Below are 14,970 nucleotides of genomic sequence, written 5' to 3' on the forward strand. Positions count from 1 at the left end.
GCGGAGCGCCGGAGTGGTGGGCGTGGCCGACCGGAGTTGGTTGCTAGGCTGAGGCGCGCAGGGTGGTGATCAGAATTTAGTCTGCTCCTCGAACGGCCATAGCGGAAGTGCGGAGCCGCGCGGCTCTCGGGTGCGCCGAGCTGCAGCGAGAGGGAGATGGAGGGGCGCCAGGCGGCGACGGGGACCGACGGTGTCCGCGAGCGGGGAGGCTCGGGCGGAGCGGGAAGGAGGGAGCAGAACCTAGATGAGCGACCTCAGTCCGGGACCAACGGGCTCCCGAAACACTCCTACTGGCTGGATCTCTGGCTCTTCCTCCTTTTCGACCTGGTGTTGTTCATCTTCGTGTACCTCTTGCCCTGGTGAGTGTCTCGAGTGCAGGGTTGACGTGGTCCGAAGGGTGGGGACTGCTCCAGTGTTCTCGGGGTGGGAGGCAGAGTTGGCGGAGTCTGGTGGTGGAACTGGGAGAACGTGTGGAGGAACGCTGACTTCTCAAGGTTTTCTTGTTTTTGTTTTGTTTTTGCTGTGTCTTGAGTTCTTGAACCACCACGAAGGAACCGGAGTTAACTTCTAGAAACTTTTATCTGTTATTAGAATCCATAGTAAGTAATTAGTAGGGTGTAACAAATGTGATTATATCTGAAAGTGATTTGGGTATTGTGTACGTGCTTAAAACACGGCTAGCCAAAAGTAACCTTAACATGGCCAAACCTTGTCATAAAATTTATGCAGATATGCTTATTATCTTCCAAAATATCCCTATTCCCTACATCTGTCAAAGAATGGAGTATCTTAAGCTTCTTTGGCTCTTTTTTTTTTTTTTTTTTATTGGGTGGTGTATTAGAAGGCAGAGAAAGGGTTGGATGGGGGCTGATAGCGCGGTGAAAGGATAGGATTTTTTTTTAAATAGGAAATTTTTTTAAAGCCATTTTGGTAAGATAAACATTTCAAGAACAGCGATTTATTTAGTTACTTTGAATGTTCTGATTTTCCCCTCTGGGTAGAGAATTCAAGACTTAATGGTCTAGGCCTTTTGTTTTTTCCTTATCAATGTAATAATAGACATATGACTACCAATCTAGATGTTAAGTTTGGCATTAAATGTCAAAATAAGCAGATAAAGGAAATGGTAACCAGCGTTTGGTTTTTACAGATATCAAGAATGTGGCTTCTGGAGCGAATCCTGAATACTACAGACTTCTTGAATAAAGAAGATTTCCAGCTGCTGAATTCCAGACCTCTAACCTCTCCTTAAGCCTTGACCTTCCTAAAATAGTACAGTGTCTTTCAAGCCTATATTTAATGCTTGAAATAATATGATTGTAGCTAAATGATATAATATATATATATTTTAATAATGCCTGTAACTTAAGTACCTAAGGGAAATTTATGTGGAATTTACTCATCCAGCAGGTATTGGGCCCCTCACTATTAACTAGGCATCATTTTGGACACAGCAGTCAACGACAGCAAAAAGAATTACCTTCGTGAAGCTTACTTTTTGAACATTTTTTTAAAAATATGCTATTTAAAAATATTTTTCGTCTACAGTTGGATAGGTAGCATTTATTCAGAAAGGCCACAGTCCCAGAGCACTTCGGAAGCTGTTTCTTTTCATCCTAAGCCTTGGGTAATAAGAAATTTGGTTACTGTTGGTTTTAGTGCTATTCAGTATATGAGAACTGCTTAAAATATTTGGGGCTTGGGAGGGCTTCCCCCTTATATTTAAGTTGTAATATTTGGTAAACTTTTAACTGTTATGTCTTCAGGATATTGTTGCATTTGTCTGGGAAATTCTTTGTAATTGTAATTTGTAATTGAAGCATCTATATTAGAACACAGGACTGGGATGGCACTGAGTTTACCAGACTGTGTGACCCAATTTGTACTGCATACTAATTTTCTCTAATAAATGTTTATTTCTATCGCTGAACTTAATTTCACTGCCAGATTGTCTCATGATAAAGTAGGGAGGTTAATAGTCCTGACATAGTTTGTCATTAGGTCCCACGTGCTCTTGATTCCCCTGCACCCCAAGGCAGCCTACCACAGCTATCAGATACTCTGAAAATGTATATAGTATGGAGATCTTAGTATGATGGTTAATTTTGGAGTCCCTTTGGGCTAAGGGATTCACAACAGATGGTAAGACATTATTCCTGGGTAAGTCTCTGTTTCTGGAAGATAAACTAATTATAAAGATACCCTCTGTGATGCGAGGCCATCCAGTCCTATTAGAACCTGGATGAAAAGGGAAGGCAGCGTTTGTGTGGATGCCATTGTGGGATGAATGAAGGCTGTGCTGAGTTACTCTAGTCTCAGAACAAGACTCTAGGATCTTCAGGGAAGCTGCACTCAGCACAGTTGTCTCCAAGCAGGACTGTTCTTACCTTGGAGTTAGCCATACTAGGCCCCAGCTGTGACTGTTCTGAGTCCCTTGACACAATGGCCCCTGTAGAATACCCTCCCCTCAAAGTAGCCTTTGAAAACCTTTCTCTTTACTGTATTGCCTACTGCAGCTATACAGGTGTATTTAACAAGCTCCTGCCGTTTTCAGGATTTGTTAGCCCTGCTACCCAGGTTACTAGCCTGCCAGCCATTTGCAGGCATGGCATCGCATCTGTGGACATCAGCACTTCCAGTTCTCTTGGTTCTCAGGCTTTCGGACTCTGGCCAGTCTCCCTGGTTCTCTGTCCCTGAGGTTTGAACTAGAATTCAAGCTTTTCTAGTCTTCAAGCCTCCAGTGGATAGATGACGAGACTTCTGAGTCTCAATATGTAAGCTAATGCCTCATGCTAAATTAATTTCTGTCTGTCTGTCTACCTTATCTACCTTGCTCCTTCAAGAACTCCAGGGCCTTGCGCTCTACCACTGAGCTAAATCCCCAACCCTGGATTTTTTTTTTTTTTTAAGTAAACAATGATGCTCACACTTTGGATGTTATTAGAAATATGTAAATGGAACTTCAAGGCAAGCTGCAAATTTGTTCTCATCAAAGACAGCAAAAGAGTAATCTGGTAAGTTCCTTTGTAAATTCATACTTGGTTTCTAATTGTGAAATAGCCTTTGACAATTCCATTTGAATGACTTAGGACTTGGAAGAAGTTTCTAGGGAGTTATTAGCTTCAAGTAAGTTTCACCGCCTACTGCCTGTTCCTAAGGGTGGGATTGTCCCACCTTTTCCTGGTCTTGGGACTCCCCTACCTCAATTACCAGGACCTAAGAAAAAAATTTCCCCTTAAACTTCTTAACTTTATCTTCTGCTCTGCCAGCATCCTGCCAAGGCCAGGTGTCTCCTCAGTCTGTATCCTGGACACCTTTGAAGTGGCTAGCCCCAGAGGTCCAACCTAACAGACTGCTTCAAGTGGGTCTGCACTTTCCTAGCTCCTAGCATCAGAGAAGGTCCTACAAAGCCTGGACAGCCGGGAAACAGCTATCCCAGGACTTGGCCAATCCACAACCAAGCACTGGGCTGAGCAATGGGAGTCTTGAAGAAAGGGAGGACAGATTGTACGGGATGGGTCAAGGTCATGATGGGGGAACCCACAGAGAACCTGACCTGAGCTCCTGTGTGTAGCCAGAAGTTTTCCTGTGTCCCACCCAGTCTGCAGCTGCTCAGACCCAAGTAAACACAGACTTATATTAATTAAAACTGCTCGGCCATTAGCTCAGGCTTACTATTGACTAGCCTTTACACTTAAACTCAGTCCATTTCTGTTAATCTATATGTTGCCACGTGTTCCGTGGCTTTACCTGTGTGCCATTACATGCTGCTCCCTGGTTGGTGGGTTTGTGTCTCCTGACTCAGCCTTTTCTTCCCAGAATCCTCTTTTTCTGTTTATTCTGCCTATACTTCCTGCCTGGCTACTGGCCAATCAGCTTTTTATTTATCAACCAATCAGGGCAACATATTCACAGCATACAAAACACCCTGCAACACCTGTGAGCACATGGACTCTAGATCAACAGTTAGGGAGCTTGCATGGGACTGACCTGGGCCCTCTGCATATTTGTGACAGTTGTGTAGCTTGGTCTGTTTGTAAGGCTCCTAGCATTGAGATCAGGACCTGTCCCTGGCACTTGGAAACATGTTCCCCATTCTGGATTACTTCGCCCAGCCTTGATGCTGGGTAAAGAGTAAGGTCCTACCCCAACTTGATGTGCCATGCTTTGTTCAAGCCTATGGGAGGCCTGCCCCTTTCTGAATGGAGACTGAGGAAGAGAGAATGGGGAAGGAGGTAGAAGGGAGTGTATGTATCGGGGGAGGGGGGAAGAGGGAGGGGAAACTGGTTGGTATGTAACCAGTTGGTATGTAACATAAAAAATGTTAAATAAAATTTTAAAAAAAGAGTCATTTTGCCTACCACACACTTAGAATTCAACACACTTTAAAGAGTCCTAGAGAAAGTTCATAGACAATTTCTCTATGAAATATTCTCCCCTACTTATTTGTTGATTGTCCACTTATGTACCGTCTAATCCAACTCAGTATCATCCAAAGCCAGTGATAACTACAGAAAACAGAAGAACCATTCAATACCCATTTCTAAAAAGGCAATGTGAGTTTCCAGTTCCAGTCTCTAGTTTGCCACGTTGTCTCTGGCACTATTACACACAATGATGGTTCTGCAAAAGAAAATCTTTGTTCTTTCTGTGATTTTCTCTCCTGTTTTTGAATAATAGGCATCTTCACACGTAAAGATAAAAATCTGTCCTTAGAATTCTGCCCTCACTCCAGCTACATGACTGCACATGTGCACTTCAGGCGTTAAGCAAAGGGTCTTGCGTCTTATGTCATCAGTGGGTATGTGGCTACGTGCACGTGGTGTGGTCATACAATCTGCGCCTTAAAAAAGCTGGACGCAGACCCCACTCTCTGCTCCCCCCATCTTTCTCTCTGCCCTCTGCACGTGCTCTTTCCCAGGCCTGGTCCTTTTGTCTCTGCTGCGCCCCCCAACCCCCAGTTCCTCCTAATAGAGCTCTTTAACTAGGTAGTTGTGGCTGTGACCTTTCCGCCAGTAACCAGTGCTACCACCAGCGCCCTTTATCACTTTCAGCCCTCAGTTGCTCTGCAGACTCTTTCGGAAAACCCAAATGGGGAAAACAAACAAAAAACCGGTTTTACCTATGTGATTTTTTTCATTGTGTTTGTGACCTAAATACTCATTTTTCTCCTTTTTCCAATAAAGCTGTATGTTTTGTTAAAAAAAAAAAAAGTTACAAGATGTAAAGAGCTCCAGGTACTAGGCCACAAAAAAGAATACATTGGAGGTCAGTGTTGATGGGTGAACTGTTCTGTGACAACGTAGAGCTTAAGCTTCGGGGCCAAACATTTTCTTTAAGGTTTCTTAGCCAAGAATGGATTTTGCTTTTGCTTTTACATTCTCTTTTCTGAGTCTCACTGTTTAGCCCTATACGCAGGGCTTGCCTGGAACTAGCTTTACAGGCCAGGCTTGCCTTGAACTCAGAACGATCCACCTGCCTCTTCCTAAGTGCTAGGATTAAAAGTGTGCGCCACTATGCCTAGCTGATTTTTTCTTTTTTAAACAATTTGAAGTAACTGGAAAACAAAATAATTTTATGACACGTGAAAATCACATGCAATCAGATTTTGATGCTAATAAAATTTTATTGAAAAACAGCTGCACTCACCCATTACAAATTGCTTATGGCTGTTTTCAAACCAAAAAGCTGTGCAGTTGTTAGCAGAGATTTACTGTCCACAGTCCAAATCATTGACATCTTGCCCTTTATCGGAGAGCCTCCAATTTCTCTAGGAACTGTGGCTCAGAATTTGCTGGGATTTAAATCTTAGGAACATCCTGGGGTAATATTTTATGATCTTATTATTTTTTTTGCATTTCTCATAAAATGTGTAATGTATGGAAGGGGACACAGTTCATAAATGCAAAAAAGACCACCTATATTAGCTTAAAATTGAGTCTCTTAATTTTTTTTGGAGCCAGAAGAAATTGATTTCACATGAAAATAAATATTCTGGAGGTAACTATTTGAAACATGATTGCATTATTTAAGAAGTTACAAGCTTATAGCATGGAAACATTGATAAAAATAGGCACCAGAGAAGAAATTTACACAATTGGCCAATATGCACTGAATCTATTCTGTGTTGAATCAACACATGGCTAGTTTCTACTTTGGTCCATATTATATAATGCAGAGGGTTTTAACTAAATAGTTCATTAATTAAAGTGAGAAACAACATTTCTGTTTGCAAACCCAACTGAGTTGAAAGGTACATCTATGAAACTACTGTAGAACACAGAAATTGGTTTAATGTTTCCAATAATACATTTCCAACAGGGAATATGGACCAAATAGAAAAATTTTTTAAACTTAAAAATCTTTAATAAGCTATTAAAAATAACTGAAGAACTTTTCTAGTATTTTACAATGTTATAAAAGCAAGAATTATAAACATTGACATTTCAAATACAATTTTACAAATTTTACATTATTTACAAATTCTCTATACTAAAAGCTGTTAAAAAATAAGCTTTCTTTGAAGATCAATTTTAACTTGATATTCAAGTGTTTCTTAAGAGAATAAAAAGTAATTACACCAGCTATCATGGCTAGAAAAGAACAAAAACAAGTTTGGGCCAAGAATTGGTAACAGTGTGAATTCAGACTTTCATAAGCAATTTTCAGTTTACCTAAAAGTACTTTTCTTGAACACACTTTGGATTTTAACAACATATGGGCCTTGTCAAGCTACTGAGTTTATCAGTTTACTAAGTTTTAAAGTAATGATTACAAAACTTACTCATTTAGAGATATTATAAAGACAACTAACTTTGTAGCTGTCAATTCTCTGGAGCAGGCATTATGAAACTATTCTAAAGCCCAATTAGTTTATTGGCCTGTTACAAATTAAATTAATAATAAGGCAATTTAATTAATAATGAAAAATCCTTTCAATATAAACTCGACTCCATGGCAGTAGTGGAGATCAAATTACCTTTTTTTTAAGAGAAAAAAAAATGAATAACATTTCATCAAGATTAAACCTTTATATAAAGGCAGAAATTTAACCTAAGCATTGACAATCTTTAGCAATCTCTAAGTAATAAAAGCAGCAGTTACAGTGACAGTCCCAGGAAGAAAGCCCAATGTTAATTGTAACACTGGTTATTAGCAGCCCAAAGTAAATCAAACCAAAGGGAAGACCTTTCACATTTCATACAAAGCTAGAAAACAATTTAACAAGATAAAGAATATACTGCAGTATTTTTTTTTATGTTTAACTTACATGACCGAAATATTTTTTAGTACAAATTATAAAGGCTAGTTTATGTTAAGTAGATATTCTGAAAAGTTCTAGGAACAAATTAAGTTGAGATTTTAATTTAAAAAAATGTTGATCATTAAGGCAAATGCTTTCCAGATGATAGCATAACAAATCCATGGGTATTTTTAAGACACTTGAAGGATCACACATACTAGACTATCACAGAAGTCAAAAGCATGTGGGTATAGCCATTTTTTTGGTTACCCAGTAGAAAGTGCTCTGCAAAAGCAAATATTGCTTTCCCCAGACAAACTGAATTTCTTAATTAGCAAAATGCACCAACCTATATATGAATACAGGTTAGCATAATACTTACACATCTACTAGTCAAATAACAGGAGACATGGTGTTTGCTCAACTGTTACATACAGCAAAGGAATTATATACTCCCTTTCTTACTTTTCAAGGTATGCCAAGACCACTCAAAGGAAATTTCCAAAATATTTAGTAAACTGAAATATGTAAGGTTAACCTGGTTAATAATTTTCAAAATACCAGTTTTTGTTTTATATGTCATTAGGTTTGGACAGTTTGAATATTTTAATGGCCGGCTCATTTATCTTACAGTGCATACTAAGGTTTATATCTTTGTTTAGAAGGCAGCATGAATCAAGATGACCACTATGTAATGGATCCCTCTACTTGCTCAGTCTGAGATAGTGAATTATGGCCACTGCTCTCTGGAAAACAGAGCTTGGGTCTTTGATGATATTTCAATCTGTATGTATCAGTCATGCAACTATCAACCGAAAAGTAGGTAGTTAATGAAACTGCTTCATGTGGGTACACAGAACTAGAGTATTGATCTGGTTGGCAAGGTGCATCAACTACTGCTTTTGGGTTTGCCTGAGAATCACTAGTTGCATTACTGGATGGGGCGCTGTTGGCAGCATGCTGCTTTGCTTGAACAGTCTCTTTTCCGCTTTCGTGGATCATGTACGCCCTTCCTTCGAAACTTGCTCCTGATGCGGTACTCAAACTGTGTTTTGGAAGACTGGAGGGATTAGCTTTGAACACCTCTGTAAGCCTGGCATGAGGTACAAATTCAGCTCTCTCTAATTGTGGCACACTGGTCGTAGAATATTTCTTTGGTGGCAAAGGGGGTGGTGAGCTGTGGCAATGAAGTTTTGGCATCTGACAACTACCAGTGTTGCAGGCTGACTGAAGTGTATGTTCTCTGGATAGAGAGTTCTCAGAGTTCCACTGTTCTGTGACGTTCTGTTGTGGCCAGAATACAAGGGGTCCGGTCTCTGGCTTTAGCTGAGCAGCTCTCCCAGGTGAAGACAATGGAGATGGTGAGATGGTTTCATTACTGTTGACTCTCTTCCCAGGCACAGAACTGTCATCAGTGGGAAATGGAAAACCTGTTCCTTCACAATTTTCTACATTATGCCATTCAGAACACTTGGTCCCATCAGGGTTTTCCACTTTCTGTTCATTTGTCTGATAGATGTGCTCTCTTGCAATATGGTCCTTAAATGTTTGTGGGCTGGCTGAAGGAAACAATTTGTCATTGGTTTCACCGATATGTGACCTGAAATTTGAAAATAAAAATAAAAAGTAAAGCCAAATAGCCACATAGGGAAACTAAGTATTTGTCTTGTGGTTTGATTTTCCCAATTTATGGTCTATAGTTTACAACACAGCAGTAGAAATGGGGACTATTTTATAGCCATTAACATATTCAGTTTCTCTGATCCTGGATCTATAGTATATATATGACTACCAGAAACATCTGTTACTTTAAGAATCCATTGTCTTCATCTATGTATGACAGGGTTGTGGAGAGAGGCTGAACCCAGGGTCTGTAGATGCTAACCACGCACTCTACCATACCACTATATATCCAATCCCCGAATCACATTCCTAATAATTAGAAATGTGATCTTAAAAACTCATCTCAAATTAAAAACACTGGAATTACATTTACTTATGATAAAATATAACATACAATTTAAGGGAACTGTTACAATCAAATAATTCAGTACTTTAAAACATTTCCTACCAACATTACAATGCTTATAGGCAGAAGTAGAGATACTGAAATTCTGATAGATAATGTAGAGACAGTATACTAATCTTAAATTAAACAAGACTATCCTGAGGTAATCAGTGATTTTAAGGTAAAGAGAAATAAAATTATTTTATCCTAAGCTATTTTTCTTTTATGAAATATTTGGAATTGAAACAACAGAATGGCATGGCTCCATAGATACAACTATGATGAAATCTCAGTCCCACTGCTTTGCATATGTCAATTTATCTAAATTGCAAATTTTGTTTCTTTTGTAAATACAATAGACCCCCTTTATTCATGGTTTTAGTTATCCAAGGTCAGCTGCAATGTGAATTATTAAATAAAAAATTCCTGAAATCGTCAATTCCGGTTTAAATTATATAAACTCTTGAGTAGCATGCCACTTGGGATATGAGCCATCCTTTGTGCAGTCTACCCACGCTGTTTCTTCGTCCTACCTACTCCTCTATAGCTATCGGACTGATTACTGTTGTGTCCTATCCAGTGAGTATGCTCACCTAATCCTGGCCCCTAAGTGCAAGCATAGTGACCGATACCAGCTCTGAGATAATGAAGTGCTTTCTTTAAGTTCTAGACTTAGGGAAATTGGAGACTAGGCAGATGTTCTAATATCTACAGTAAGAACCCAAGACTGAAGAAGGAAAATGAAAGCTGGTTTTGTTTACACCTCAAACTGAAAAATGCCAGTGTTATAGGGTAAATAACTGCTTAGTGGAGATGGAAAAGGCATTAAGCATCTCTAGGTAAGTATAAGAAAAAGCTAAGGGCATTGGTACTATCTATGTATTAAAATAATTAAGTATTGTACCCAATGGTTTGTAGACATTCTACCTTAGGTCTACACGCTATTAAATAATACTGATAAAATAAGCACTGTAATGCTTTTAGATTAGAAATACACATGTATGCCCTTCTACCAGAGTTTTAATTATACATGAAGTTAGGAACTGAAATTTTCTTATTTCTAAATATCTATGGTTACCTTTTTATCAAATGGCTTTTTATTTGCAGATGTGATTCTGGGTGGAGCTCATGACGTTTATCACCTGCTTCCAAGTCCTGGGTTTTTTTTCTAAAGCCTAGGGTAAGAGTGGGGGAACACAAAATTGTTTAAATGATCTTATCGACTCTATCCCATTCATGTTTACATTTATGTAAACTATCTAAAATATGCAATTTTGCCAAGTAAGGAACAAAAAAAGTGCATTCTTCAGGACAACTGAAAATATACCACTACCCCTGACACATGCAATTTTTCTGTTTGTTTAATGAATTCTTTTATGCAAGACTACTTGTTCTTAGTGTGTCAGCAATCCCAAAGCATTGTTATTCTTGGTCATGTGTATTTCCCCACTGCCTGACCTTTAGTGGGAAAATGTTACAAGGGAAAAAATCCTGTATCTGAAGACATAACTTTAAGCAGGCCTATTACCATTTACAACTGCCGCCTTTATGTGATGAGATACCGAATCCATTTTACTTATAGCTCATAGGAATGTTTAGGGACATCAATGGAGTTAAAATGGTGGAACAGTATTAAAATAGCACAGAAGACAAACTCCTGTCTATCAAGGTATGTACATCTTAATCTTACTACATTATCATCTTCATGTAGAAACAGACTTTGCAAGGCTACATGATTTGCTCCAGATTATATAGGTAGCAAATGCAAAACCAGATCTGTATAATTCAAGCCTGTGCTTTCTCCTTTCCAGTGCTGGGGATAGAATTGAGGGCCTTCTACACACTAGGTAAGCACTCTCCTACTGAGCTATACCCAGGTTCATGTCCACACTCTTAACCATGATTCACATTTTGTCCTGTGTGACTTAACCTCAATTCTAACAATGACGCAAGTTATCTGAATGTTAAAGGTGAATGAAAAATAACTTTATAATCTGATTTGTTATTTTTAAGTAACACTGTAAATTTCAAATTCCAAATTCCTATTTTACTTTTTAAAAATATTTAGTACCTGGAAGCCAATATTATACCATGTAAAAGATAAGCTCTACCTCCCTCCTTCCTTCTAAACATTGGTTCTTGGAAGGCTGTCCACTAGACAGTCTTTAACAACATTAATGTTCAGAGTAAAGCATCTGGATATCTTTCTACATCAGATTACTTTGAAATAGCTCTAATAAAAATAACTTTCACCTCTATTCTACTGAATGCTAAAATTTAGGTTTGTGATGACAGAGACTGAGACATCTGCATTTTTATAGCAGTTTACCTAAGAACATCCTGGTTTCTGATACAAACATTTCATGAACCTGAGAATTTGAACAGCAAGAGACTTTTCTTTTGCTAAGCACAGGAGATCTCAGGCAGACAGGAAAACGTCAATAAAACCACAGGACAAAATTATAACAAACCACAGAAGTAACTTTGGAGTTTATTTAGTAAACTGATTTGTGAATCCCCTAACATCAGTAGCTGGGACTTGTGCTCACAATGAAGTGCTGGGGGCTGGCTCAGGTGACTCCCTTGACCCCAAGTCTGATGACATGACGTCATCCCTGGGGCCCATGTAGCAGAAGGAGAGAACTACCCCTCTGTAAGATGCTCTGTGGTCTCCACATGTGGGCTGTGGCCAGGATGTGCACGCGCATGGGCAAGCACACATGCACAGACACAGCACAAACACAATAAAAGAACAAACATTTTCAATGCAATAGTCAAGTTTATTGTACAGATTTAATTTACATATATTTATTGTCCATTGTTTAATTATGAGAAAATTGGATGTATAATGGCAGCATATCCAAGTATGATAGTTATTTTTAAGAAAAATTTCTAGGATTGAGTTTTGGGTTGAATTATCTGATCTTATCATGGAATCATTTTTAGCTGATGACCAACTGTGGTACTGAGATTTGAGTTTTGGCAGAAATAGTCTTGAATGAAAAAAGTGAACCTGTCACTTTAAGAAAAGTAACTGCGGGCTGAGATACCCCAGTTAGTAAAGTGCTGGCTTTTCAAGCATAAGGACCTCAGCTGGCCAGGCTTAGTGGCATATGCTGGTAGTCCACTGCAGAGGCAGGCACAGGTGCATTTCTGCAGCTCACTGGCCAGCTAGCTGCCCAGCCTACCTGTGAGAACTCCAGGTCAGTGGAAGACCCTGTCTTAAAAAACAAGGTTAACAGCACATGAGGAATACCTGAGATTGGCCTCTAACCTCCATACACAAGTGGGTACATGTATGTGTGTACATGTACACACACACACACACACACACACACACACACACACACACACGTTGGTGATGTTGTCAGTGGTAAAATTTTAGATAAAATTTTGGAAAACATTTATCTACCATGATCTTCTTTGTAACTTCCTAATACTCATACTAATAAATAGTTATAGGATAAAAAGTATCAACAGATTTAAAGATTTGAGTAACTTAGCAAAGCAGGGTTTTCCCCCCAAAATGACTATGCAGATGTTACATTATGCTCAAATAAAATACCCCTTTACAGTCTAAGCATCAGTGACTGTAGTGAATGGCGTCACACTTGACGTTGCGAATGTCCTTGGAGACACTGCCACTTTGGTATACAGTGTCAAAGAAGAGTGACGGCTATTTCTAGAACAAACAAAATCTGACATTTCCCAACTTCTTATCTTTGTGAAGCTAGATTTTCTCTTCTATTTTTGGGGTGTGTGTGTTTCTGAGACAGGGTTTCTCTGTGTAGCCTTGGCTCTCCTGGAACTCACTCTGTAGACCAGGCTGGCCTCAAAACTCACAGAGATCTGCCTGCCTCTGCCTCCCGAGTGCTGGGATTAGAGGCGTGTGCCACCACCGCCCGGCTGGATTTCTTTTTTTAATATATTTTTTAAGGTTTATTTATTATGTATACAGTGTTCTGTCTGCATGTTTGCCTGCACACCAGAAGAGGGCACCAGATCTCATTACAGATGGTTGTGAGCCACCATGTGGATGCTGGAAATTGAACTCAGAATCTTTGGAAGAACAGTCAGTGCTCTTAACCGCTGAGCCATCTCTCCAGCCCGGATTTTTTAATACATGAAGAGACCATTAATATAATAACAGTCTGAGTGCACACTGCTCGAAGCATGCATCACAGCCGCTCAGTCCTTTCACTATCCTTTTGTTTGGGGGGCCCTCTTTTGAAATCAGAAGGCCCCCACCCCATTATCTATGCCTGCCTTTATTCATCTTCCTGAAGCTGGATCTTTTCCTCCAAGAAGTCTTGTTTATATTAGCATGTACTAGATTTTCCTCTAAGTGAATATTTTTTATTAGCATAGGAAACACTGATATAATCCTCAGAAACAAAATCCTGTTGCAGATCATTCCTCTTTTAACATTATAAAGATGTTTGAAACACAAAATTTGCTACATTTCCTGTCCTAGTTAATTGACAATAGTTTCTCTTTTAAAAATGCCGCCGTTAACTATTCGGTAAAACAATCCCCGTTCCCACTGGGGGACGGGCTGTGGAAGTTAGGAGACTTAACCAATGCTGTAGGCTGACAGGAGAAGCACTGTTAGCTGGAAGCCCCTGCTCTTCTCACTGCCTGTGAGTTCACATTAGCATGCATCATTTAATATCTCAGCTCCCAATCACCGCTCATGCTGATGAGACTGACATCAGTTTAAGCACCACATAACATGATCATTTTATTAGTTTGTTTGTTGGTATATATATTTTTACAGTGCAGCTTAGGCAGGCCTAGAACTCATGATCTCCCTGCCCTTGCCTCCTCAACACATCCCATCAGTATATGCCACACAACAATATTCTTAAACAAGGTAATAAATACCACAGCAAATACCCAAATACCTAGAATTACAGTTCACTGTACAACTGAAAATTCTCATTTTCTTTTGGACTTTAGTTGACATTTCATCACCCATTATCTGTTCCCCTTCATCACCGGGTTCTAATTTATCTGTACATCAGCTATAGGAATGGAAGGCTACGAAGAAAGCAAAAGAGACTAAAACTTAAGTTTACAAGTCATTGAATTGCTTTAACTTAGGTGGCCTTTTAATCCCTACACAGAACTTCTTGGTACATTATAAAACCAACCTGATCATTCTAAATTCAACTGGAAAGTACAGTGGATTAAGATAAATGTTATTCTAAAAGAGATAAATATTTATAATCAGAAAGTTTAATTCTGGAAGTGACTTAAAGCTGTGGACTAGCATGATTTAATCGTTTCACACTGATTAAAATTCATTTCACTTTGTGCCCAGTAAATACAAATATTATTTATAAAGATATAATAAACATTTAAAAGAAAAAAATTAATTACTTAAACGAAACAGTCCTTGTACTGATTATTCACACACTAAGCAGCAGGAGGCAGCAGAGGACTTAGTACCAGATCTGAAATTTAATATCACCGTGGCAGGCATTCAACCCAGTGGTTGAGATCAGAAGTCCAACTAACTTAAAATAGATGTGTTATTTCTCTCTGCTGCTGACACAGACACGCACAGGTCTTTACAGGGAGTTTTGACTCCAAGTCCTTTGTAAATCTGACAGTCCACTTTTAACACCCACCACAGAAGAAACCTCAGTACTATGGCAAGCACTCTTAACTAATGTTAACTGATTCTGTAAGAACTCCACAACACAGTATTCCAGAA

General features: G+C 39.1%; 2 protein-coding genes across 4 annotated transcripts in view; one reads left to right on the forward strand and one right to left on the reverse strand.

The window, feature by feature from the left end:
* The first annotated feature begins 1 nt into the window (after position 1).
* Positions 2–1,935, forward strand: C6H4orf3 (chromosome 6 C4orf3 homolog). Its single transcript, XM_036190585.1, has 2 exons — positions 2–359; positions 1,151–1,935. Coding segments are annotated over exons 1-2 (204 nt in total). The 5' UTR covers positions 2–156; the 3' UTR covers positions 1,152–1,935.
* Positions 1,936–5,604: 3,669 nt separating this feature from the next.
* The window catches only part of Usp53 (ubiquitin specific peptidase 53), a 57,334-nt gene continuing 47,968 nt past the window's right edge, over positions 5,605–14,970 (reverse strand). For all 3 annotated transcript variants that reach the window (XM_036190467.1, XM_036190466.1, XM_036190468.1), the window contains 2 exons: positions 10,330–10,426; positions 5,605–8,843 (listed from right to left, as the gene is read on the reverse strand). In XM_036190467.1, the coding sequence (XP_036046360.1) occupies positions 7,931–8,843; positions 10,330–10,426 (1,010 nt within the window). In that variant the 3' untranslated portion in view covers positions 5,605–7,930. The remainder of the gene's footprint in view (positions 8,844–10,329; positions 10,427–14,970) is intronic.

The sequence above is a fragment of the Onychomys torridus genome, chromosome 6 (assembly GCF_903995425.1).
Source record: "Onychomys torridus chromosome 6, mOncTor1.1, whole genome shotgun sequence".
NCBI lineage: Eukaryota > Metazoa > Chordata > Mammalia > Rodentia > Cricetidae > Onychomys > Onychomys torridus.